This window comes from Ruditapes philippinarum, unplaced genomic scaffold (assembly GCF_026571515.1).
Source record: "Ruditapes philippinarum isolate M1 unplaced genomic scaffold, ASM2657151v2 ctg3297_1_1_1_1, whole genome shotgun sequence".
Taxonomy (NCBI): Eukaryota; Metazoa; Mollusca; class Bivalvia; order Venerida; family Veneridae; genus Ruditapes; species Ruditapes philippinarum.
This window is the reverse complement of record NW_026853561.1, coordinates 97,671-121,353: the sequence shown is the minus strand read 5'-3', so window position 1 is coordinate 121,353 and position 23,683 is coordinate 97,671. Positions and strand designations below refer to the sequence as shown.

Below are 23,683 nucleotides of genomic sequence, written 5' to 3'. Positions count from 1 at the left end.
TCTGAAATTTAAGTTTATTCCGATATCCCATACAATCTCGTAATTACCATCGTCTGATACCCACGGTTGATTAACATGCAACATAACATAAATGTCAATGGTCCAACCATGGGTATCCGACGGTGCATAATAACTAGCATCATTTGAATGAATTTGTACATAAATTAATATCACAAAATCTTAACTCTTTTTTAACTTGCATCAACAAAATTTTAGCAACTTAAAATGAAAGTAATTGATGACTCAACTTCTTGAACTATCAGAGAAAAATGAACCATATACATGTACATCGGACAAATGATTTTAAACAAAATGTATATAACATGTTTTCGACCAAATCGCAATCATCCCAAATAAGCCTGCACAAACCAGAAAATACAAGTGGTCCGACGGACCAGTGGCTTTAAAAATTAGGTGGTCCTTGCCAAAATCAGGTGGGCTCGGACCAACGGACCACCGCTAATGTCGAGGCCTGCTTTAACCCATTAATTCATGAGCATTTTGTTAAAAAATGGCTTTTTTCATTGAAAAAGCTCCAGTTACATGGTCAAATTGCTATTAAACTATAAAAACTGCTTCAATACTAATCAAACTTGCCATAAATGTTGACTGGACCATTGCCTTTGTAACAACATGCCAAGGCTTAAATTTCCTGTTACCATGACAACAAGGGGACATCTCAAAATTGCCAAAAATCACTATTTTGCCTTGATTTTTTCCATCAAAATTGATTTCAAAGTGCTGCAACTTCTCAATGGATTGAGATAGAGTCAAATACTCTTCAGCATTAGTTACACATTACCTTATGATCAATCTGGGGTCAATTTTAGCGTCTCACAAGTCCAAAATTTTCTTGGTGATGAGGGGGACTGCGGCCCCCCAAACAGAAGGGGGCACATCACCCTTCTGGCAACCCACTGATGTATCTTTTGGTTGGGGGCCAAGCCGAAAAAGTGGTCACTTTTTTAAACAACATTTCTCAAACAAAAACAAGTGTTTGGGGCCTAACAAAGACTTTTTTTCACCATTTGAGACAACAAAAAGGGGGGGGGGGGTGGAAAAGGAGTTAAAAGGCGTGTATATCGTGTAATGGGTTAAGGTGGTACACTTATTATTTACTTACATATGCAGTGGTACATTTATTATTAACTTACCTATGGGAAGATTCAATTATTATTAACTTACCTATGAGGTGGTACGGTTAGTGATGTTTCTGCAATCAAGTTATCTATAATATTATTCCAATTAGAATCTGCCTGTAAATATTCCTGCTCTACCTTATATGGGTAGGCATAAGTCAACGGATATTCAGATGGCTTGTTCTCGGGTGTTTGAAACACAATGCCATCTCTAGAAAAGAAGGAAAAGAAAATCTATAATTCCTAAAGTGTAGAGAAACTTCTTGAAAGCAGAAAAGTGTACCAAAACAAAGTCTCACACAATTTATAGAATATCACCTAAAAAAACAAACACATGTAGTTTTACCTCTGTCTCTTTGAATACGATATTTTGTGTGAGGTTTGTTTTGGAAGCCTTTTTGATGCTCGAGTCATATTTATATTAAACAAGATATGTTTGTAAAACATGTATGCCCCCTATCAGCAGCCAATTAGTCATGTGATAAGGTTATTATGCATGACTTCTGACCCAGTGATCAAACAATTAATAAGGGTTATCAAGTATCTACTGGTCATGACCTTGACCTTTGACCCCTTAACCCAAAACTCAATAGGGGTCATCTGCTGGTCATGACCAATCATCATACAAAGTTTGAAGTTCCTAGGCCTAAGCGTTTTTAGTTAATTGATCAGAAACAGTTTTTACCTACAAGGTCAATGTGACCTTGACTTTTGACCCCTTGACCCCAAAATCAATAGGGGTCATCTGCTGGTCATGACCAATCACCATGCCAAGTTTGAAGTTCCTAGGCCTAAGGGTTCTTTTATTATTGATCGGAAACCGTTTTAACATACAAGGTCAATGTGACCGGACCTTTGACCCCAAAATCAATAGGGGTCATCTGCTGGTCATGACCAATCACCATGCCAAGTTTGAAGTTCCTAGGCCGAAGCTTTCTTAAGTTATTGATCAGAAACCGTTTTTACTTACAAGGTCAATGTGACCTTGACCTTTGACCCCTTGATCCCAAAATCAACAGGGGTAATCTGCTGGTCATGACAAATCACCATACCAAGTTTGAAGTTCCTAGGCCTAAGCGTTCTAAGTTATTGATCAGAAACAGTTTTTACTAACAAGGTCAATGTGACCTTGACCTTTGACCCCTTGACCTAAAACTCAATAGGGGTCATCTGCTGGTCACGACCAATCATCATACAAAGTTTGAAGTTCCTAGGCCTAAGCGTTTTTAGTTAATTGATTGGAAACCGCTTTTACCTACAAAGTCAATGTGCCCTTGACCTTTGACCCCTTGACCCCAAAATCAATAGGTCATCTGCTGGTCATGACCAATCATCATACCAAGTTTGAAGTTCCTAGGCCTAAGGGTTCTTTAGTTATTGATCGGAAAGCATTTTTACCTACAAGGTCAATGTGACCTTGCCCTTTGACCCCTTAACCCCAAAATCAATAGGGGTCATCTGCTGGTCATGACCAATCACCATACCAAGTTTGAAGTTCCTAGACCTAAGGGTTCTTTAATTATTGATCGGAAACCGTTTTTACCTAAGAGGTCAATGTGACCTTGACCTTTGACCCCTTGACCCCAAAATCAATAGGAGTCATCTACTGATCATGACCAATCACCATATCAAGTTTGAAGTCCCTAGGCCTAAGGGTTCTTTCGTTATTGATCGGAAACCGTTTTTACCTACAAGTACAATGTGACCTTGACCTTTGACCCCTTAACCCCAAAATCAATAGGGGTCATCTGATTGGTCATAACCAATCACCATACCAAGTTTCAAGTTCCTAGGCCTAAGGGTTCTTTTGTTATTGATCGGAAACCGTTTTTACCCAAGAGGTCAATGTGACCTTGACCTTTGACCCCTTGACCCCAAAATCAATAGGGGTCATCTACTGATCATGACCAATCACCATACCAAGTTTGAAGTTCCTAGGCCTTAAGGTTCTTTAGTTATTGATCGAAACTGTTTTTGCTTACAAAGTCAATGTGACCTTGACCTTTGACCCCTTGACCCCAAAATCAATAGGGGTCATCTACTAATCATTACCAATCACCATACCAAGTTTGAAGTTCCTAGGCCTTAAGGTTCTTTAGTTATTGATCGGAAACCGTTTTTCCTTACAAGGTCAATGTGACCTTGACCTTTGACCCCAAAATCAATAGGGGTCATCTACTGGTCATGACCAATCACCATACCAAGTTTGAAGTTTCTAGGCCTAAGGGTTCTTTAGTTATCACTCGGAAACTGTTTTTACCCAAGAGGTCAATGTGACCTTGACCTTTAACCCTTTGACCCCAAAATCAATAATGTGACCTTGACCTTTGACCCCAAAATCAATAGGGGTCATCTACTGGTCATGACCAATCACCATACCAAGTTTGAAGTTTCTAGGCCTAAGGGTTCTTTAGTTATCACTCGGAAACTGTTTTTACCCAAGAGGTCAATGTGACCTTGACCTTTGACCCTTTGACCCCAAAATCAATAGGGGTCATCTACTGATCATAACCAATCACCATACCAAGTTTGAAGTTCCTAGGCCTTAAGGTTCTTTAGTTATTGATCGGAAACAGTTTTTGCTTACAAGGTCAATGTGACCTTGACCTTTGACCCCTTGACCCCAAAATCAATAGGGGTCATCTACTGGTCATGACCAATCACCATACCAAGTTTGAAGTTCCTAGGCCTTAAGGTTCTTTAGTTATTGATCGGAAACCGTTTTTGCTTACAAGGTCAATGTGACCTTGACCTTTGACCCCTTGACCCCAAAATCAATAGGGGTCATCTACTGGTCATGACCAATCACCATACCAAGTTTGAAGTTCCTAGGCCTAAGGGTTCTTTAGTTATCAATCGGAAACCATTTGGTCTACGGACTGACGGACCGACGGACCGACGGACCGACGGACCGACAGACCGACGGACCGACGGACCGACAAGTGCAAAGCAATATACCCCCTTTTCTTCGAAATGGGGGCATAATCATTTAAAAACCTTAAAATTAATTTTCACTCTACATTGACTGTTCAGCTTTTATATTGTCAAAGAGCTATGTATTTTAACCTAATACAATATATCTCTAATTTCAGGTTAATATGAAACATGTATAAATTTAATAAGTATATCCTGTAAGTAATCAATGCCTTCACTTATTATATAATCAGGATACATGCATATCATAGGGCTTCAAACATTTGCTTCATTAACTTTTGAATTACAAATGAATAAAAAATTTGCTCACTTTGGAGGATCATCGTTAACACCATCAAGTTCGCAAGGTTCATCCTCATCCAGTTGAGGTTGATAACATAAACATGTCCAGTATGGAGCGAGACACTTTATAACATTCAGTATACTCTCTGTAACACTAAAACATCAATGTCATTTATCATACTGCATGATGTTTAAAATTTTCATTTGACAATTTAACATTTCCAACCATTCATATACCTTGAACATTGTGTGGTCATTAAACGATAGAAGTAGCAACATGTGTCTGCATTATATGTATTACAAATGCATCCTCTATACATATTATTAAATAGACTCATAATACAAGACATCTTTTTGTTGTTTTTTTGTTGTTGGGTTGAACATCACAACAACACAGTAAAGATCATATGGCAACTTTTTAAGCCTTAATGCTGAAGAAAGACCTCAAGTGCTCCTCTGTGCATTTATTAGTTCAGGCATAAATTGATAACCAAGTAGAACCACAGACGTTTCTCAAGGTAGCTGGAAAACCTTCTCACATGAAAGAATTCAAAGACACTGGAGCAACTTGAACCTACAGCAGAGACAGACAAGTGGTTTGATGTCTAAATCCTTAACCACTTATCAACATTTAAATATCAATTTAAGCAGCTGTTGCAAAATGTATTAGTAATTTATAACTTAAAATCATGAAATCACTTGTAATATTATAAATCTGTTAGAAGTCTTGAGAAAGTTATATGGCAGAAATGAAAAATAATTTTCTATATAACCATCTTTAACATATAAGCTAACAACTGTTTATAATGTCAATTATAAAAAGATTTTTGACAGGTTATATGGTCCTTCATAAACCATTGTTTGCATAATTATATACCCCAAGCTATTAGGCAAGGATTATATTGCAAACAAACATTTAAATATGGCCATATAACCTGTCAAGAATCTTGATAACAAAATCTATAGTACAGCAAATATTAACAGTTTTTGTGAAAATAAATGAAATTAATTTATGAATTAACAGCAGATGTTTTTAGTGTTTATATAAACATCATAATTATCCAATGAAAAGCAATGTTACAAACTTGTGGTATTATAATGGGTCATATTTGTTTGTTTGATTGGGTTTTACATCACATCGACACAGTATAGGTCATATCGCGACGTTCCAGCTTTACTGGTGGAGGAAGACCTCAGATGCCCCTCCATGCATTATTTCAGGCACGAACGGGCACCCGAGTCGAACCACCGACGTTCCGTAAGCTAGCTGGATAGCTTTAATGGGTCATATAATCTGTCACAATATATAACTATGTACTAATATAATTAACTCTGTAATCCTAGAGAGAAGTCACTTAAAGCATTGATATCTTTTTTTCCAATAGAAAACATACTAGTGCAAAATTAAGAAATTGTGTTATCATCATTTTGACTAGTTTTTAAAGAAAGTAATGACTGTGCATTGTATATAAATTCAATTCAGAATACAGACTTTAATACAAGGTCATAATATATCAATGCCATTAGGAATACAATCTCAATATGTAATTTATCTTAAATGGTGACTTTCCAGCTTTATTAGTTGAAGAACACCTCACTGAAGGGATTTGAACCCCTAGCGGTGAAGGGCAAGTGGTTTGAAGTCAACCACCTTAACCACTGAGAGGTCTCACCCTAGAGTATAAGACTAACAAGTTATTTACCTGTCTGATGGTTCAGTAGTTGGTTTGAGCAATGGACAGGGGTCACCTAACAATGACCGCACGCTGAGAGCCACACCCTCTGACAAGGACTTTATATTATAACCTCCCTGTGCAGAACAGAACATTTACAATTATATATTAATGGAAATAAAACATTGAATAAAGCAAAACCATAGGGTAACAGATATAAGTCACTACAGTGTTGGAGCAGTAACTCCAGACGCTTGCAGAAATCATGATTACAAATTAGAAAAATATCGCTTTTTAGGCTGATTTTTACATTTTTCATTCCCTATGGTATAGAAATGGGTGTGAACAGATGAATTAGGCATCTTAAAATGCATTTCTGTGAGTGGAAAGGAGAGATTTTGGCAACATTATTCAAGCTCCTTATCTTGTATATATACCAGAATACATCATTTAATGTTGTCCTCACTTCTTTTAGTCTCATCACTCTAATGTAACTACAGTACATAGTACAGGACAGAGAAGGAGCTTACATGTTAAATTTCCAGTAAATCTCTTAATTTAACATTGCCTTTGATATACTCATTTAAATACTAGAACATGAATAGCTACATAATTTCTAATCTTTTACTGTGATACAGATTTACATGCTATCTTTATATTTCAAGCAAGAATTAAGTTCATGAATGTTTTTCTAGCAATAAATAGAATTAACTTCCTTAGTCATACCTCAAGTACAGCACACACTCTGCCATCAGCTAGGGAATTTATCATGTGTATAAAATGAGCATATGCTGCAGGACTGACCATCATCTCCCCCTGTAATTTTAAACAAATCATTTCTTTATATATCTTCTATAACTATTAAAGCAAATGATTTATTTATATTTTTCCTATAATTTGTAAAACAAATCAATCATTTACATATCTCATATGTTTTATTTACATATCTCCTGTAATATTTAAAGTAAATCAGTCATATCTCCTATAACTTTTAATGTAAATAGCACATTTTATATCACCTTAATTTTTTTTAAAGTATATCATTCATTTACATATCTCCTATAATAATTAAAACATCATACAGTTACTAATTTCAAAATATTGCATCTTACGTAAGCAATAATATAAGAACAAGCAATCATTAATTCAATTTCTTATACATGTATTAGCATAAAAAAGGTGTAATCAGTGTTCATTGTGAAAGTGACATTATGTCTATCTAAATGTAAAGGCAAGTGCACAGGTAGAATTCAAAATATCTTTACATTTTGCCATAATTGTGTTCAATCCTACATTTTACTATGTAAAATTAATCAGTAATCTGAAATTACTATAAAAATCATTCATAAATCATTATCAATTATTGGTCTAAATCGCCATAACAATAGTGAATATCTTGAAATATATAACTATTTTAAGTCAATTTGACAGCAAAAAATGAGCGTAATGTCACTTTAAGGAAAATCAAATATATATATTCTTTACTAAGTCCAATTAAAATTTATATGATAAATCAAAATCAATTATTCTAACAAAATTTAACAAGAGGGCCATGATGGCTCTGAAGTCGCCCCACCTGTTTTATTTCCCCCGGGGCGGGGGCCCGTTTAAAACCCCCGGGCTTTTATTTTAACAAACTTTTTAAAAACCCATTAGGGAAAATTTTTTCAGGGGCTGCGGTTTAAGGGGGTTTTTTTACAACATATAGTTTTAAAAAAATTGGGCACACAATGGGCAGGGCCAGTTTTGACCCAAGGGCTTTTATTTGAACAATCTTTGTAGACACTTACTAGAAAATGTTTCATGCTTAATATCTAAACTCTAGCTATTCGGGTTTTTTTCAAAGAAGATTTTTAAGTTTTTTGCTATACACATATAAGGAAAATCAATGCCCCCCGGGGCAGGGCAAATTTGGACCCCAGGGCTTTTATTTGAACAAACTTTTGTAGACACTCACTAGAAGAATGCTTCATGCTTAATATCTAAACTGTAGCTATTTGAGTTTTTTTCAAAGAAGATTTTTTAAGTTTTTTGTTAAACACATATAAGGAAAATGAATGACCCCAGGACGGGGCCAATTTTGACCCTAGGGCTTTTATTACAACAAACTTGGTAGACACTCACTTAGAAGATGTTTTCATGCTTAGTATCTAAACTCTAGCTATTTGGTTTTTTTCAAAAAAGATTTTTTAAGTTTTTGCTATACACATATAAGGAAAATCAATGACCCCCGGGGCAGGGCAAATTTTGACCCCAGGGCTCTTATTTGAACAAACTTGGTAGACATCCATTAGAACATGTTTCATGCTAAATATCTTAGCTCTAGCTCTTTGGGTTCTTTAAAAGAATATTTTTTAAGTTTTTACTATATGCATATAGGGAAAATCAATGAACCCCTGGGGCATGGCCAATTTTGACCCCAGGGCTTTTATTTGAACAAACTTGGTAGACACCCATTAGAGGATGTTTCATGCTAAATATCTTAGCTCTAGGTCTTTGGGTTCTTTAAAAGAAGATATTTTAAGTTTTTACTATATGCATATAGGGAAAATCAATGACCCCCTTGGGCGGGGCCAATTTTGACCCCAGGGCTTTTATTTGAACAAACTTGGTAGACAATTACTAGAAGATGTTTCATGCCAAATATCTAAGCTCTAGCTCTTTGGGTTTTTTGAAGAAGATATTTAAAGTTTTTTCTTTTGGTTGCCATGGCAACCAGAGTTCTGCATGGAATTAAATTCTTTGAACAATTTTCAAAGGTGACCACCAAAGGAACATTCCTGTGAAGTTTGGATGAAATTGGCTCACTGGTTTATGAGGAGATGTCATTTAAAGTAAAAGTTTACGGACGGACGACGGACGGATGGACGCCGGACGTACACCGGACGAAAAGTGATCACAAAAGCTCACCCTGTCACTTTGTGACAGGTGAGCTTAAAACACACAAACTATAACTTAAATCAAAATTAAAGTGAATAAATTCAAGAGAATAGTTATTCTACTACATGTATAAAATGCACTAAAAGCAGCATCAAATCAAGCAGATACCATTGGCATACACATTCATGTAAGTGCAGAAAGCATTATTAAATCTTAACATAAACAATATTTTGGAAATCAGCAATTTTCACCAAATTTATTTTCTATTTTACTCTTCCTACTTATCAAAACTTATTAAAACTTATCTTTATTACTCTCATTTTCTGTTTAATAAGTATTGCTGAATAAAATAAGATACATGTATTCACAATTTCTGGCTTACATACTTATTCACAGTAACTATGAATTAGCAAAGAAATTGATCCGCAAATATTAGCAAGAATGAAACAAATGTGAATAAAAACCAGCTCTACAGTATGCCATAAGTATGCCATAAGCTGTCAATACTACTGGGTGGATATTTTGATATAAAAACTTGTTAAACATCTAGCAAACAGTTATATTGTCAAAGCAAGGCAAGTTCATTTCAAATTTTAGTAGGGTTAATCATTTGTAGGTTAGAAACAATGATGGAGCTTCCCTTGACAAGTGGTTAGGGTCATTGACTTCAAAACACTTGCCCATCACTGGTGTTGGTTCGAATCCTGACAGGACTTTGGATTTTTTCATGAAAGGAAGTTATCCAGCTAGCTTTTGGAACGACTCTGAGGTTTTACTCAAGTGCCCATTCATGCCTAATATAATGCAAAGAAGGGCACCTGAGGCCTTCCTCCACAAGAAAAGCCTAAAAGTCGCCATATGACCTATGTTGTAAAACCCAACCAAAAAAACAAAAACAATGATGACATGCCTGAACGTAAGTACAGTCAGATAAGAATCTATACAGTCTACTGCCCAATTTTATTAATTTTTTACAGTGTTAGTTATGGTTAGTAAGAATATGATGTTATACAAAACATTACCTTAACATCCCCTATTGCTGCATCATAACCACTGGACACAAGAACTATTTCAGGAGCATACTGTTAGTAGCAAGTAAGTCATTATTAAAAAAATATTTGAATTATTTCCAGAACCTTAATTCCTATAACTGTTCTACATAAATACATATGCTGTCCAAAACAGGTTTTTGCGATAGACAATACTGCTTTTTTCATGATACCAATTCATACACTATAAGAAAAGAAGTACGTCTTCACCCATTTAGAAATTAGAATGATCAAACAGAAAGAGAACAGCTATTGCTACCAGTGAGGAGCCATACAAACTTTCCATTTTGTGCAGTCTGGTCAAATTTGATATTTTCAGTACAACATCCACAAAGTTGACAATGGACTATTCAAAATTCAAAACTAGGCAATGGAGTTATACATTATGAAGGGTCAGTGAATAGGTATGACTTTAAACTTAATACATGTATTAACACACATGTAAAAAAAAAGAAATTTTGTATCAAAGTTTTTGGAAAGCATATGTAAAGAATGGAATGCCTAACTATTACATTACTATAGTAACCAATGCTTATATCATTATAAATTTTAAATCAAACATGATCATCATTGATGAGAATTTTAGAATCATAAACATGTCACTTCATTAAAACAAGTTCAAAATAGAGAAATTGTCAAATACTTTGCAAATTGCTTATTAGCAATTTTAAAATGCAACTAAATACTTCAATATATTTGAAGATTATATGATTTTCATTTCAAGAAAAGAAAGTGCTTTCTCTCTGGCAAAATATTGATATCAAATATATTTAAACCAGAGAATTACACTGTAGCCATTGATTTCTATACATGTAATAATTGGCAATTCCTTGCAAAGCAGAACATACAAAATAGAAGACAGACTGGTTATGAAAAGTTTCCATACTAAGTTATAAAGTGTGCAGATAGTAGTGAATAGTTTTATATGATAACACTGGCAGATAGTAGTGCATAGTTTTATATGACAACACTGGTACCTCTGGACAACCAATAGCTGAATCATAACCGCTAGAAATTAACACCAGCTCAGGGTTGTACTGAAAGTAATGATCAATATATTCAATTTTTCATGATTTTCATGAAACAATACTTATTCATCTCACTAAAATGATTGAAAAGGGTGTAAAACATTTCTATTCTTATTTATACAGCTGATTCAAGTTGTAAAAGTATTATCTTTTTTTATGATAACAAAAGCCTCGGTGTAACACTGGAATAACATAAAATAGAGTGTAAGTTGCATTTGTTAAAACCTGTTTTCCAAGCTCCAGGAATCACTAAATATTCTATATTAGAAAGGGAAATGACAGTGTAAAAAAAAAATATGATTTTTTTTGTATAAATATCATATACCTTACATTGCCAGTTAGTTACACATCTTGCAACTTATCGACATCAACATTTAACATCTGAAAGACTTCTATAAAGAATTCTTCAACCAAGGACATATAAAGCAAACCATAACTCTGGGTTTGAACCCCAGTAGGAACTTTCGACCATCAGTAGACCCATAATGTCTCTGTATGACCTTGACACTGGAGTGACTAAAAGTGCCCAATCAAATAAAAAACAAAATACTGAAAAGACTATTAACTGAACAGCTTCCAAATCAGATGAATATATCATACCTGGTAAGCGACTGGCATCAGAATTTGTTGAAGAATAGCCAGATATTCACTATCTCCTACACCAGTCTAAAATAAAAAAAAATATAAAAGGCTTAACACCTTACTCAATATTTAACAATTCTAATTTGGAAAATCAGTATTATTTTGTTGTGCACTAAAGCTTGTACATCTTCATAACCAACATGTATCAGAAACAAAAACACAGCATCAGTTTGTGATTCAATTTCTTTTTTATAATTTAGCGTCGATCCTTTGAAAAACCATTGCTAGGAAACATGTATATCTTGGTAGAACTATAGACAAGTAAAACAGAAATGTGGCAAATCATTCCACATAATATGCTTAAGTCTTAAAATCATAAATTTAAATAACAACACAATAAAACAATATCAAAGGCAGGTTACCTTGACTGTCCAAAGAAGATAATAAACATTTAAAATATCTTTTGATATCATAAGCCAGTAAATCATCATAACCATGGACATTACCATACAAATTATTAAAACTTTCAACCTGGATGTTGTTCAAGTTCTATAGAACAAATTGCTAAAAATGATAGTTCAATACGGGATTTATTATCACCTGATTCTATATCAAGATAATTACCTGATTTAGTGGTACATTAATGTTGTAACCTCTGCCTTCACCATCTCCGATATTGTCATAATCTGACTCCCTTAGACTAGGCCAATATTCACCATACTCGTATCGGTGGATAGAAAAATACAACACCCTGACAAATATACATGTTCCATGATCAAATAAAATACCTTGTGAAATTGATATGGGAAATAACTGTAGCTCATTTTTTTTAAAATTTTGTTTGGTTTTATGTCACACCAACTCTGTAAAGATCAAATAGTGACTTTCCAGCTTTACTTGTGGAGGAAGACCTCTGGTTTCCCTTCATATATTATTTCAGACATTAACAGTCACCCGAGTATAACCACTGACGTTTCATAAGCTAGCTAGATAGCTTCCTCAGATGAAAGAATCCTAAGTCTCTGACAGGCCTCAAACCGATAGTAGTGTGGGAAAAGCAGTTTGAAGTCAATGACCATAACCACCAAGCAACTGACATTCCTCCAGCTCAAATGGTTTTATATGTATGTGACAAAGTGTAATGAAGAACTCATAGGATTGTCATCCAAATATAGTCAGCTGACTTTAATTCTCAATACCTATCTGCACTCAACTTTATAGCCAGGGGTAAATAACATTTAAGCAAATCACATCATGTGTATTGTAGCTCAAGTAATGCTGTGGTCACAAAAAAAATACAATTGTTTTATTAGGATGCTTTATTAAAGATGGTTTTAATTATAGTTTAAGGCATGTTATACACTACTACACCCAAAATGATATCAAATTGCAAAGTCAAGTCAGAGTTTATTGGTAAAAAGAAATACATGTACACATCCATCACCAAGTTACAGTTGCCGCTATAACATATATATAATATAATTATAAGAAAAGTTTGGTATACATTTCACAAAACTACTACAGAAAGCTACAGCATATTAACACAAATACTTTATTTCAGTACATGTATACACTGCTGGAAAATGTGGCAGACGACACTCACTTGTCAGTTTTTGTCAGTTTGAATGAAAACATCTGGAAGGAAGTATAAAATAACTTACCTAGGATCATTATAGAACATTTGCTGGGTTGCCTGACCATGATGTATATCCCAGTCCACAATCAATATCCTGTAAAATAAATTCAATATTGTGAAAGCATAAACTATTTTTCAACATGCCAAAAATGAGTGGATCCAAAAACAATGTTAAGGAGTCTTAAGAGGAAATCACACAAAAAACTAAAGCAAATCAGCAAAATTTTAACTCATGACTCCTCTTCCACACCCCACTACTCTGGAAAAGTAGTAAAATGTAAACACCATTTGGAATATGTCCTATTATGAGTTATAATTTGATAATTCTTGTTAAGTTGTTCATGATAATGCAGTATCTATATGTACCTAATTTATAATTTCATGTCAATCTAAAACATACCATTTTTGAAATTTAATGATTTATTTGAATGACAAAATAAATCATTTTTATTTCATTCCTTTTTGCAAGTAGTTTTCAAAAAGTATTTTGATTTTTCCCTCAGAAACTTATTTAAAAGATAAAATTTGCTGGAAAAAAACTGCATATATACTGTTATACTTACCTTTTCAGTCCAAGATTATCAACTGCATGCTTGGCTGCTATAGCAACATTATTGAAGAAACAAAATCCACAAAATTCCTCTGTCATTGCATGGTGTCCTGGTGGCCTTGACAACAACAACAACAAATCAAGCATGGCAGGTCATTTTATAATAATTGGGTTTATATTTTACTTATGTATTACATTCAGCATTTATCGCTCACTCATTAATACGTGTATTTTGATTCATTTGATTTTTGTAAGAAAATATATCTTTCAATCAAACTAAATTTATTTGATAACTCATCACTTTGCTAACAGAAATTTTCATGACAATAGCCCTTCTGGCCATTTTGTGAAGCAAAGCGGAACATGCAGACAATATGCACAACTAGGTTTACTACTGATCAACCCCTGTAAAAGCCAGACAAGCTTAATACAGACAGATGGCAGTCTGACCAAATAGAGATAACGGGTCATTTCTATTTTATTTTGTTTAATAGAGGGCCATGGCCCCTTACTCTATTGTTACGGAATGAATTCTATTCTTCTCTTTTGTTCTGTTTACAGTTAGATGGCCCCCTATCACTATTCGGAAGTGCCGGCGGACAGATGGCAAAGGCAAAGACAATATGTTTCCCAAAAACTTTGGAAGATAAAATACTAAAACAAGATATAAATGATAAGAATAAATTCTTTGTTTATACAGAATTTATTGTAATTCCACTGTGTAGGAAACTGAAAGCTTATAGATACACTTTAAAATCTTTTCCTGGAATCAAGCAGTACTCAGCAATAAGTGGAAGGAAGCAATGGTTTGCACCTGAGAATAAATTCTTCAACATAAGGATAAAAACTAAAAGTATTAGTTTCTTATCAAAATGAAAAATGTAATAATTTCTAAACAAGTACATTTGTATTTAGAATACATAGAATAAGCAAATAAAAGTATTATAATGATACATACCTTGATAAAACAAATCCATTTCTTACCTGAAAAAAGATCACTTTGATTAAAACCATGAAAATGTGTAAGCTGTTTCTATTTAATTATCATATAAAACTGACTACAAAGCATTAATTTTCAAAATATGAAATTGTCAATATGAAAATGTAGGCATTATTTTCATTATATGAAAAATCAAAAAGACTTACAATGTTTTTGACAAATTTGGAATCATAAAAAAACATATTGTAAGTGAATGCACCATTTTTTTGTAAGAAACTTGATTTTAATTTTATTTATACCTACACCTCAGTTGTAAGGCCATGATCATGTTGTAGAACCTAATATTTTTATTGCAGAAATTTATTTAAAATGAAATTCTTACTAATTATGTCTAATTTGAATAATAGAATGCACAAACTGTGTATTGGAAACTGCATTCCCAATTACTAGTCAAGCAAAGTTGGCCATTTCTTAAAAAAAACTGCCAGTTTTTTTAATTACACTATGTATTCATACTGTGTCTACCTGTAGTGTGTAGAGTTCAAAAAATTATACATATACTCCGTGTGTACTCAAAACATGTTAATTTGACCTTTACAAAGGAATTGTGTAGCAATTTCCAATATTTTCAAATATCAAATTTGAGCCTAATACATCTTTAAACTTACTTATTTTAGTTCAATCGCGCAACAAGTTCTTGCAACTTATATTAACCACTTTCAAGTCTGCTTCCTTGGACTAACCAGTACTGGTGTCATATGTGGAAACATGGTCATGACCCTAAGTGGGGCTCAAACCCATGATCCCTGTCTTTAGAGGCAGACATCTTAACCACTAGGCTACCACTCACTTATCATTATATACATTGTAAAATCATAAAATTGTAGACTGAATGTACATGCATGGTTTAAACAATAAAACATTACTAAACTAAGTTGTTAGGCTATAAATTTTTTGAACATTTTACTTATATAAGAAGAAGTAGTAGTAAATTACATCACTGACAGTTCAAAATAATTCAAATTTAAATTTCGAAAGAATACAAAAAGGTAAAAATTTCAAAGAAAATAGATATAAATTTTTTCAATAAAATAAGATACAATAGATAAAGAGATGTTGTAGTTGTGGTTACTAAATTGAAAGTACATGTTTAAATAAAGCTGAAATTTTTTAAAAATGTTACGTTTTTCTTCAGTATTTGCTCCATCATTTCTATTGTACTTCCCATCGATAACATAGCTGTCTGGAAAGTTTCCTAAAAACAAATAAACAAACGAAACAATCCTTATAAATGTGGTAACCTGGGACATTGTATTATCATACATGTGAACTTTTTTTGATGGTCAAGTGGGAGATTATTCTTCAAAAAGAGGGAGATTTTATAATTTGCAATAAACAAAGAAGAAAGTTCTGACATCAAAAAGAGGGAGATTTCTTTGATTTGTGAAAACACCCCTTATTTTAAGAAAAATCTTTGAAAATATGGCTGCAGAAAGTGGGAGTCTCCCGCTCAAAGTGGGAGAGTTCACATGTACAATGTATGTATTACTGACATACTTAACTTTTTCTCTAACATTGCTACGAGTTTTGATGGTGAATTTGATAATATACATTTTGTGTAAAACAGACAAATTTACTGTAAACACGGCAATTTTTTGTAAAACTTAGTCATAAATATTTAAGTTCAATTTGTGCAAAATTGCACATTACAAAATATTTGAAAATCATCGATAATTGAAATGTTCTGATAATACAGAGCTTGAGTAAATAGTTATACAGTTAGAATAAGTTACTGAATTCTCTACTGATGTAATTACACTAGAGGAAATGTTAGCCATTTTCTTCAATTTGCGAAATTCGACAATATTTCTGTGTTGCTAACCTAACCACTTATACAGTATACTGAACACTGATATATAACAGTATAGAACTTAAAAGACAGAAATTTCACCTGGTGGAAATATACAGAATCATATTTCTTTGAGAGTTCTTTCCTCTCTGTAATATCCATCTCAGTCACTGACTGTAAAATGTCTATCTGTTTCTGTGAATGTTGTAATAGTACCTGATCCTCTGTTCCGTATCTTGCCTGAAAACATATTAAATCTATATGTCAATAATTGGCAGTAAATATTACACTGTGTCTATCCATACCTTTGTCGTTAAAGAGGTATTAAGTTGATTCATGCTTAAATTTTGGAAAATAAATGATTTCGTTTGAAAGTATAAGTCAGATATTAACAAAAAAACATGTTATACACTTACCCTGAGATAAGCTTTAATAAAACCAATTTCAAGGGAGAAAAATCATTTTGAAACAGAGATCGAAATTTTGTTCTTCAGCTCGTAATTACAAGTAAAATTTAAGCAAACTCAATGCAGGACGAGTAGAAAAATGCTGCCTGCACAATGCATTTAGAAGCTACTCCTGCAGGACGAGTGACTCTGAAAATAATTTTCTATGCCTGTAAAACAGTCATTTTATATGCAATTCTTAATGAATTGGCGGTTTATTTAGATTTTCCTTCCTTTATTATAGTTGTAACAAATAAAATGGACACAATCATTTTGTATCAGTGCTACATATAGATGTCAATGTCTTATGTGTGGTGTTGTGGCAAAATGGTTGGACTAATGATCTAAGGAGTGTCAGAGACAAGCTGTTGTTTCATTGAGCAGTCTATCCTTATCTTAGTTGGCTATACATTTTATTAGCCAGTAAATTCTTTAAACTGACCTCAATATTGGTACATCTGCTAACAAGGTCAAAGTCACAGCATCTTTGATAAGGACTGGATACTCTGGCTGGTTTCTCTGGAAAATTAGATTGCCAGTCATTCTTGTGGAGGGTAAACCTTTCATCATACAGAAAACCTGTCCTGTAAACAAACAAGAAACAATAGAGAAAGTAATTAAGTTACAACTTTATTTAATGAGACTAACACATTCAGTTTTTCGATCTTCCATGTGGGTCATTTTCAAGTAAGTCTTAGTTATAGACTCATTTCAAATACAACATGAAAACAATGTATTATGAAAGGTAATCAAAATAGTATTCATATTTACTTTCTGGCCTAGATAGGAAACACACCACTTGTTTTTATTGATGAAAAAAAATCTACACATTTATTAAATGTTAACAGTGATATTGCATAATTATGTAACATTAATTGTCTGTACTCAATCTGGTTAAAACCAGCTCTTTATGAACACTTCTCATTAGGATCTGATGCATACAAACTGGTGGTGACCATTCTAAACTGGTGGTGATCCATTCAAACAGCCAGCAATCAATGGCTACCTTTCATGTTTAAGAAAGCAATTCAGTTTCAATCGAATGTTAACCGCTGAGAAACCAACATGAGTATTGGTAGATAATATTTACAATTTTGAAATGTTACGGGTGAAGAAAAAATGGCAGCACTCATGGTTTTCAGATAAACTTAATAAACTTTAACCAATGCTTCATATACTACAAACTGACAGCATTAAATGTGTTGCAGAAAGTACAATCAGAATATCTATGTATGTGTTTTTTTAAACCCCAAATCAATGACATGTCTGCCATAACAGATGATTTTTACAATTGCATTTCTGTAACAGATGATTATATGGGTTAAAATTGGCCTTAGATTAAAAAATCTCTATTAAAAATCCTATTTAGGATGTTTGTCAAGCTCAGATGTACATGTACATGAAAGAACTAAGTGGATGTGTTCTTTAATAAGACTGGTCTGTACTTACCCAAACACTGGTTCTGGTTTCTTCATCAATAATGCCTGTAAAAGTATAAATTAATACATGATTACTCTGTACTTAAAAATCAATTTAAAAATTGGAGTACTAATTAATGCTAAACTGTTAAACAATTACTATCAATCTTGCTTATTTAAATAAAATAGAATTTTTATCCTTATTCAGCAACATATGTAAACTTGTAAACTGGCATGCTTTATCATTATGAAGTGACCAATGTTTGTTTTTTTTTACATAGGAAAATAAAACTAGGATACCAAGACAATGTCAGTTTATCATAAAACCTAAGGAAATCAACAAAACTTTTAATACTTCTTGTTATTGCGGTAAATGTAACCTAGAAGAGGTAAATGCAAATACAATACATTTAAAATCACATTTCTTGTAAACCTATTCTTCTTCAAGTGTTTAATCTCTTTCCATTTAAGCTCCAACAAAAATGCAAGTCAGAAATGTTTCAAAAAGTTACTAATTCTTAGTTCACTGCTAAACAAACAACTGACAAGTCTTATCAATCTGCATGTGAAAAAAAGAAACCTATAATAAAGAAAACAAAAGAAAACAAAATGGGGGAAAAGTCGAAACAACTCACAACTTCAGAGAGGCCAGCAATCATCATATTATACTCTTCTTCATCTGTGTCACTATCTTCACTGTGTATATCTTCTTTCTGATCCTCAACATCACCCTGCATGCCAACTCCTACCCTAGGTGACCCACTTGTAGCTTGTCCATCAGCCACGCCACCCTGTCTGCCAGCTCCTACCCTAGGTGACCCACTTGTAGCTTGCCGTCCACCCTGCTGCTTTTTCTCCTCTCTACCTTTCTGCATTACCTGTGCCAAACTTGGCTTATTCTCTGTTTTTTTGCGGGCACCTGCATTCTGTAGAAATAAATCATCCGATGCTACATGTACTTATAATTAGAATGTCTTAAGAGTTAAAGACAGCTTATTGCTTGTAACATTGTTATAGTACTTGATATATTGTTGTAACAGCTTTAAATTATTCTTGTTCAACAAATTCAACAAAAGGATTTCTTTAAAATCATCATATTTCCAAAAATAAGCTGTGCTGTATAATTGTGCATACATTTCGTTCCTTAACAATTATACCAGTGTTGCATCTAGAATTTCAATATTATAGGGGATTGTCCCCTACTCAACTGAAAAATGTGGGGGATTTGAAAACAATGTGGGGGAAATACATTTACCTTACTATGACGTACCGAAAAGAATTCATTTATTTTACGTTCAGGCATTTTTGACGGCTAGCGTCTGCTCAACAACGGAAATTGGAAAAATAAAATATTGATGAATACTACAATACACACGCTAGATAACCCAGTCGGCTGCTTCACCCGATTTAGTATGTATTTTAGTCATTACCACAAGTGAAAACAAACATGGCTGAAGCGTTCAAGATATGATGAACTGAAATAAGTTGAAAAGATCATCAAATGCGCGACTTGGCGCATAAAATATGCGCAAATCATGCAATCGCGTGGCCTAGATGCAACACTGATTTAAACATTTGAAATTCACTCCAACTCAAATATGGATAAGCAATAATATCAACTTGATGTATAATTAGTCACTGAAAAATTGTGTATTTATGTACATGTTTAATACTAACTTGATTTTCATCAGCTGCTTCAGACATACTAAATATGTGGTCAGATTATCCAACAACCTGAAATACAATACAATAATTAAATTTTATTTAATTTAATAGATTATCAATTAAATACACACCTTGACAAGTAATGGCAAAAATCCTTTAGCCTAGGCCTACAGTAACCTAACATGAAAATGGGGGTAACACAGCACACTAGATCTACTGTTATTTTATGCTTTAATCATCATAGTTTATGTCATATCACAATAGTAAACACAATATTATGCATAAACATGATCTGGACTATTTTGGAACATGTTTTATTTTCATTTTAAAATCGTCATCATTAATACGTCCCCGGAATATTTTATAATGACCTTTTTACAATACGATATCTATTTCCATAGAAACGAAAAGTGCATACATGTAATGATGTATCATCATTTGTTTAATGAAACTGATCGCGAAATCTGATGACCCAGGAAATATAATCTATATATCAGAAATGACGGACTAAAATAAGAAATCTATGTCTTCATTACCTGAACCAATTAATCATATTGTATGTAAAATCATAATTAGATTACCTGTCCAATTAGTAAATCATGTAAACCTCAAGTGCTAATTCGGTACAAATGGAAAGTTGAAATCAAAGGGAAGTAAATATGACGAACACCATTATATGATCAGTACGATCATAATCTCCCCTTAAATAATTTCATACACTATACATACATTGTATTTTTTCCCTTCTGTTATGTAAACGATTTAATATTGAATATGCACGGTGAAAGTCAAAATATATATAATATATTTAATATGTTTGCAAATGTGCATGGACGGGGGTTCTTTTTCCCCAGTCTGACATTCAGAACAACAAGAGCGACCAGTGATCACGTGTCGCCTCATGATTGCCAATTGCATGTATCAGAGACACATGAAAATTATTAACAGGGCAAAATGCGTTTTTTTATTTAAGGGCCATAACTCAGTCAAAAATCATTCAACCGTAAACCGGTCCATGTAATATGTGTATATAAGTACTTGAGCTATATATCAATCCTGTACAGTTGCATTTCAAATAAATTCTATTTGAAAGATACTGATCAATAGCATATGAGGAGTCCGGACAAACTTTCAAAATAAAATCATTATAGGGCCATAACTCTGACAAAAATCATTAAACCGATATGCACAACTAGACTTGGTATAGGTCATTCCTGTAAAGTAAGGATGAAATTGCACCAGTATTTTCTGAGAAGTAGTCCGGACAAGTTTTGTAACGGACAGACAGACGACGGAAAAGTGATCCCTATATGTTGCCACTACTCTGTTGAGGCGACACAAAAATGGTCCGCTTTTATTTATTTATTTATTTATTTACCGTAAAATACCAAGGTACATTTGATGTGTAGGCGGTTAAATGCGTGTTTTGTTCGGTTTGTTGACGATACGTGTCTATGTTATTTTACTTGTATACCAAACACTTAATTAAATGCACTTTTAAGTATATTGAATAAATCTCAGATAAAATATTTACACATAAATATTTGAATGTATTTTGTTGATAAAACATTGAATGAGAGAAAACCGATCGAATCTTTATTACGATGCACGACGGCTTTAAAGACGGATGTGGATGTACTAAAGTGGTTACACATTGATTGCAGAAAAAAAATCGTAAGAATTAACTTTAATCATGGAAAGATATTCAACCGAGATTGTAATATCGTAAAGTTATGACAGTAAAAATGTCTGTGATCCTTTGTTTCATGGGATATAGATGAAATCCAATTATTTTTCAAATTTCCGTAAAACCATCAGTGACTTAACCATTCCATTTAAAAGACTCGATCTGTTTCAACACATATGTTATGCTATATAAAAGTTGAAACCATCGACTCAATATTTGTCGTTTTACAATTCACATTTATCACTTTCATTGTCACGTGCTTGATGTTAAGTCACGATAACTTGAGGTCACTGCAATCTCTGTTGTTTTTTGTTTTTGTTGGGTTTTTCTCAAGCATTTTCTTTTAATCTGATAAACCATCATTTTTAATTTTCAAGCTTCATCTCGCCTACGAAACTTAGAGTAATTAATAATTGACTCTATCTTGCTCTGCTGCTCCCCGACCACTTCTTCTTCACTTCTTTCTGCCTCGTGCGTTTTGTCGCTCTAGCTTTCTTGCTGACACAAAGGCTGGATAAATGCAGCAAACATACAAGAAAATTTAGTATCTTAATTCTTCGATCACCATGCTCATTCAATATACCTAGACGTATAAGTACTCGTGTAATAAATCACACTTTGTCGTCTGATTGGGGTTATCTATATTTTCTTTCATACCATTGACATCAACTTATTTGAAAGCTTTCCGGTATCTACAGGTACCTTTATACTGATCTGATTGAAAATGTTGACAACGCAAGGATCCAAGAACGCACCAGAAACAGAAGCAGCTGTAATAAACAGTGGTCCGATCCTTAAAACATCTTCCACTTACACGGATATAATGATAAATCGAGAGAAAACTTAGAATAAAAGAACAAAACTTTGGTATGGAGACAAAACTAGCCAATCTCCCACGAGCAAAACATGCGCATGGTTGCCTTGGCATAAGTCGAACAGGCAATGAGAACGCATATAAGAATGAGAATACAAATGTATGTACACTGGTATCATCATGCGTAATGTAAAAAAAAAACACGTAATGAGCACACTATATTTTTAAGAAATATATTTAACAAAACAATCGTCTTTGACTTTACACCAATATCTTTCTTTTGATCGAACCCATTTTCAGTTTTTTTTCAGCATTATTATTTTATCTAATAAACACTACACTTACTCTCCTTATTTAAGGTCTCTTAACATATCTTCTGGTGATGCCTATCTTGGCGAGGCTTTTTACATGACCGCGAACTTGACTTACATTCATTAAAATTTAATGATCTAAATGTCGCTTTGAGTAAAGACCCAACAGTTTGTTTTTTATATGATTTAAAACGTGTCTGATATTGATTGGGAATTTAGGACCGTCAAAGAAGAAATGCAAAATATAACCCGTCACAATTTAAAGCAAATTGTCAAAATTCCAACTGGGCAATCAAACACCCTGTAAATATTTTTCACCAACCATCCATTTCAAATCTAAAATGTCGAATCATTACCTGGCCTGGCCACCTCCAATCTCGGCATCATATTTTATGAAGTACATGTATGTCCAAATAGGAGCCGACCTTTTCGACAGAGGCGATTCTGAAAACAATATACCAAAACAGACTAGAATGGAATTACATCAGGCATGGTGTCTTTTACCAACAGCCATTTTAAGTCAACTACGTCGATCAAAACAGAGCATGGACTGATTCTTTTCTTGTCTAACCCCTGAATCATGTTCATGAGTTTGTGCAAGCCTCGTACCGAATTACCTGTCACTCCAAAGATTGTCAGCTTACACATGTACATCGGCGCGATAAATTTTAATGCAATTTAAATTAGAGTCAAACTCGCCTTAGAAAACTCCAATTGAAAAGTCTCATGTAATCTACACAGAACACCGAATTTCATAGTTTCGTTAAGCATTATTAGGCCGCATCAGTATAAAATCTGTT

The 23,683-nt window shown here is 33.5% G+C and overlaps 1 protein-coding gene across 5 annotated transcripts in view; it reads right to left on the bottom strand.

Moving 5' to 3' along the window:
- Positions 1-20,754, bottom strand: part of LOC132737217 (histone deacetylase 6-like) — a 76,733-nt gene extending 55,979 nt beyond the window's left edge. For 2 of the 5 annotated variants that reach the window (XM_060724480.1, XM_060724481.1), the window contains exons 1-18: positions 20,653-20,754; positions 20,084-20,140; positions 19,042-19,332; positions 18,438-18,472; positions 17,431-17,572; positions 16,645-16,782; positions 15,877-15,948; positions 14,712-14,737; positions 13,767-13,871; positions 13,229-13,297; positions 12,192-12,318; positions 11,586-11,651; positions 10,935-10,994; positions 9,931-9,990; positions 6,755-6,844; positions 6,059-6,165; positions 4,384-4,509; positions 1,186-1,350 (exon numbers count right to left, since the gene is read on the bottom strand). In XM_060724480.1, coding sequence (XP_060580463.1) covers positions 1,186-1,350; positions 4,384-4,509; positions 6,059-6,165; positions 6,755-6,844; positions 9,931-9,990; positions 10,935-10,994; positions 11,586-11,651; positions 12,192-12,318; positions 13,229-13,297; positions 13,767-13,871; positions 14,712-14,737; positions 15,877-15,948; positions 16,645-16,782; positions 17,431-17,572; positions 18,438-18,472; positions 19,042-19,332; positions 20,084-20,110 — 1,706 coding nt within the window. In that variant the 5' untranslated portion in view covers positions 20,111-20,140; positions 20,653-20,754. The remainder of the gene's footprint in view (positions 1-1,185; positions 1,351-4,383; positions 4,510-6,058; positions 6,166-6,754; positions 6,845-9,930; positions 9,991-10,934; positions 10,995-11,585; positions 11,652-12,191; positions 12,319-13,228; positions 13,298-13,766; positions 13,872-14,711; positions 14,738-15,876; positions 15,949-16,644; positions 16,783-17,430; positions 17,573-18,437; positions 18,473-19,041; positions 19,333-20,083; positions 20,141-20,652) is intronic. The other 3 variants (XM_060724482.1, XM_060724484.1, XM_060724483.1) reach the window with 2 other exon arrangements.
- Between the last annotated feature and the right edge of the window lie 2,929 nt (positions 20,755-23,683).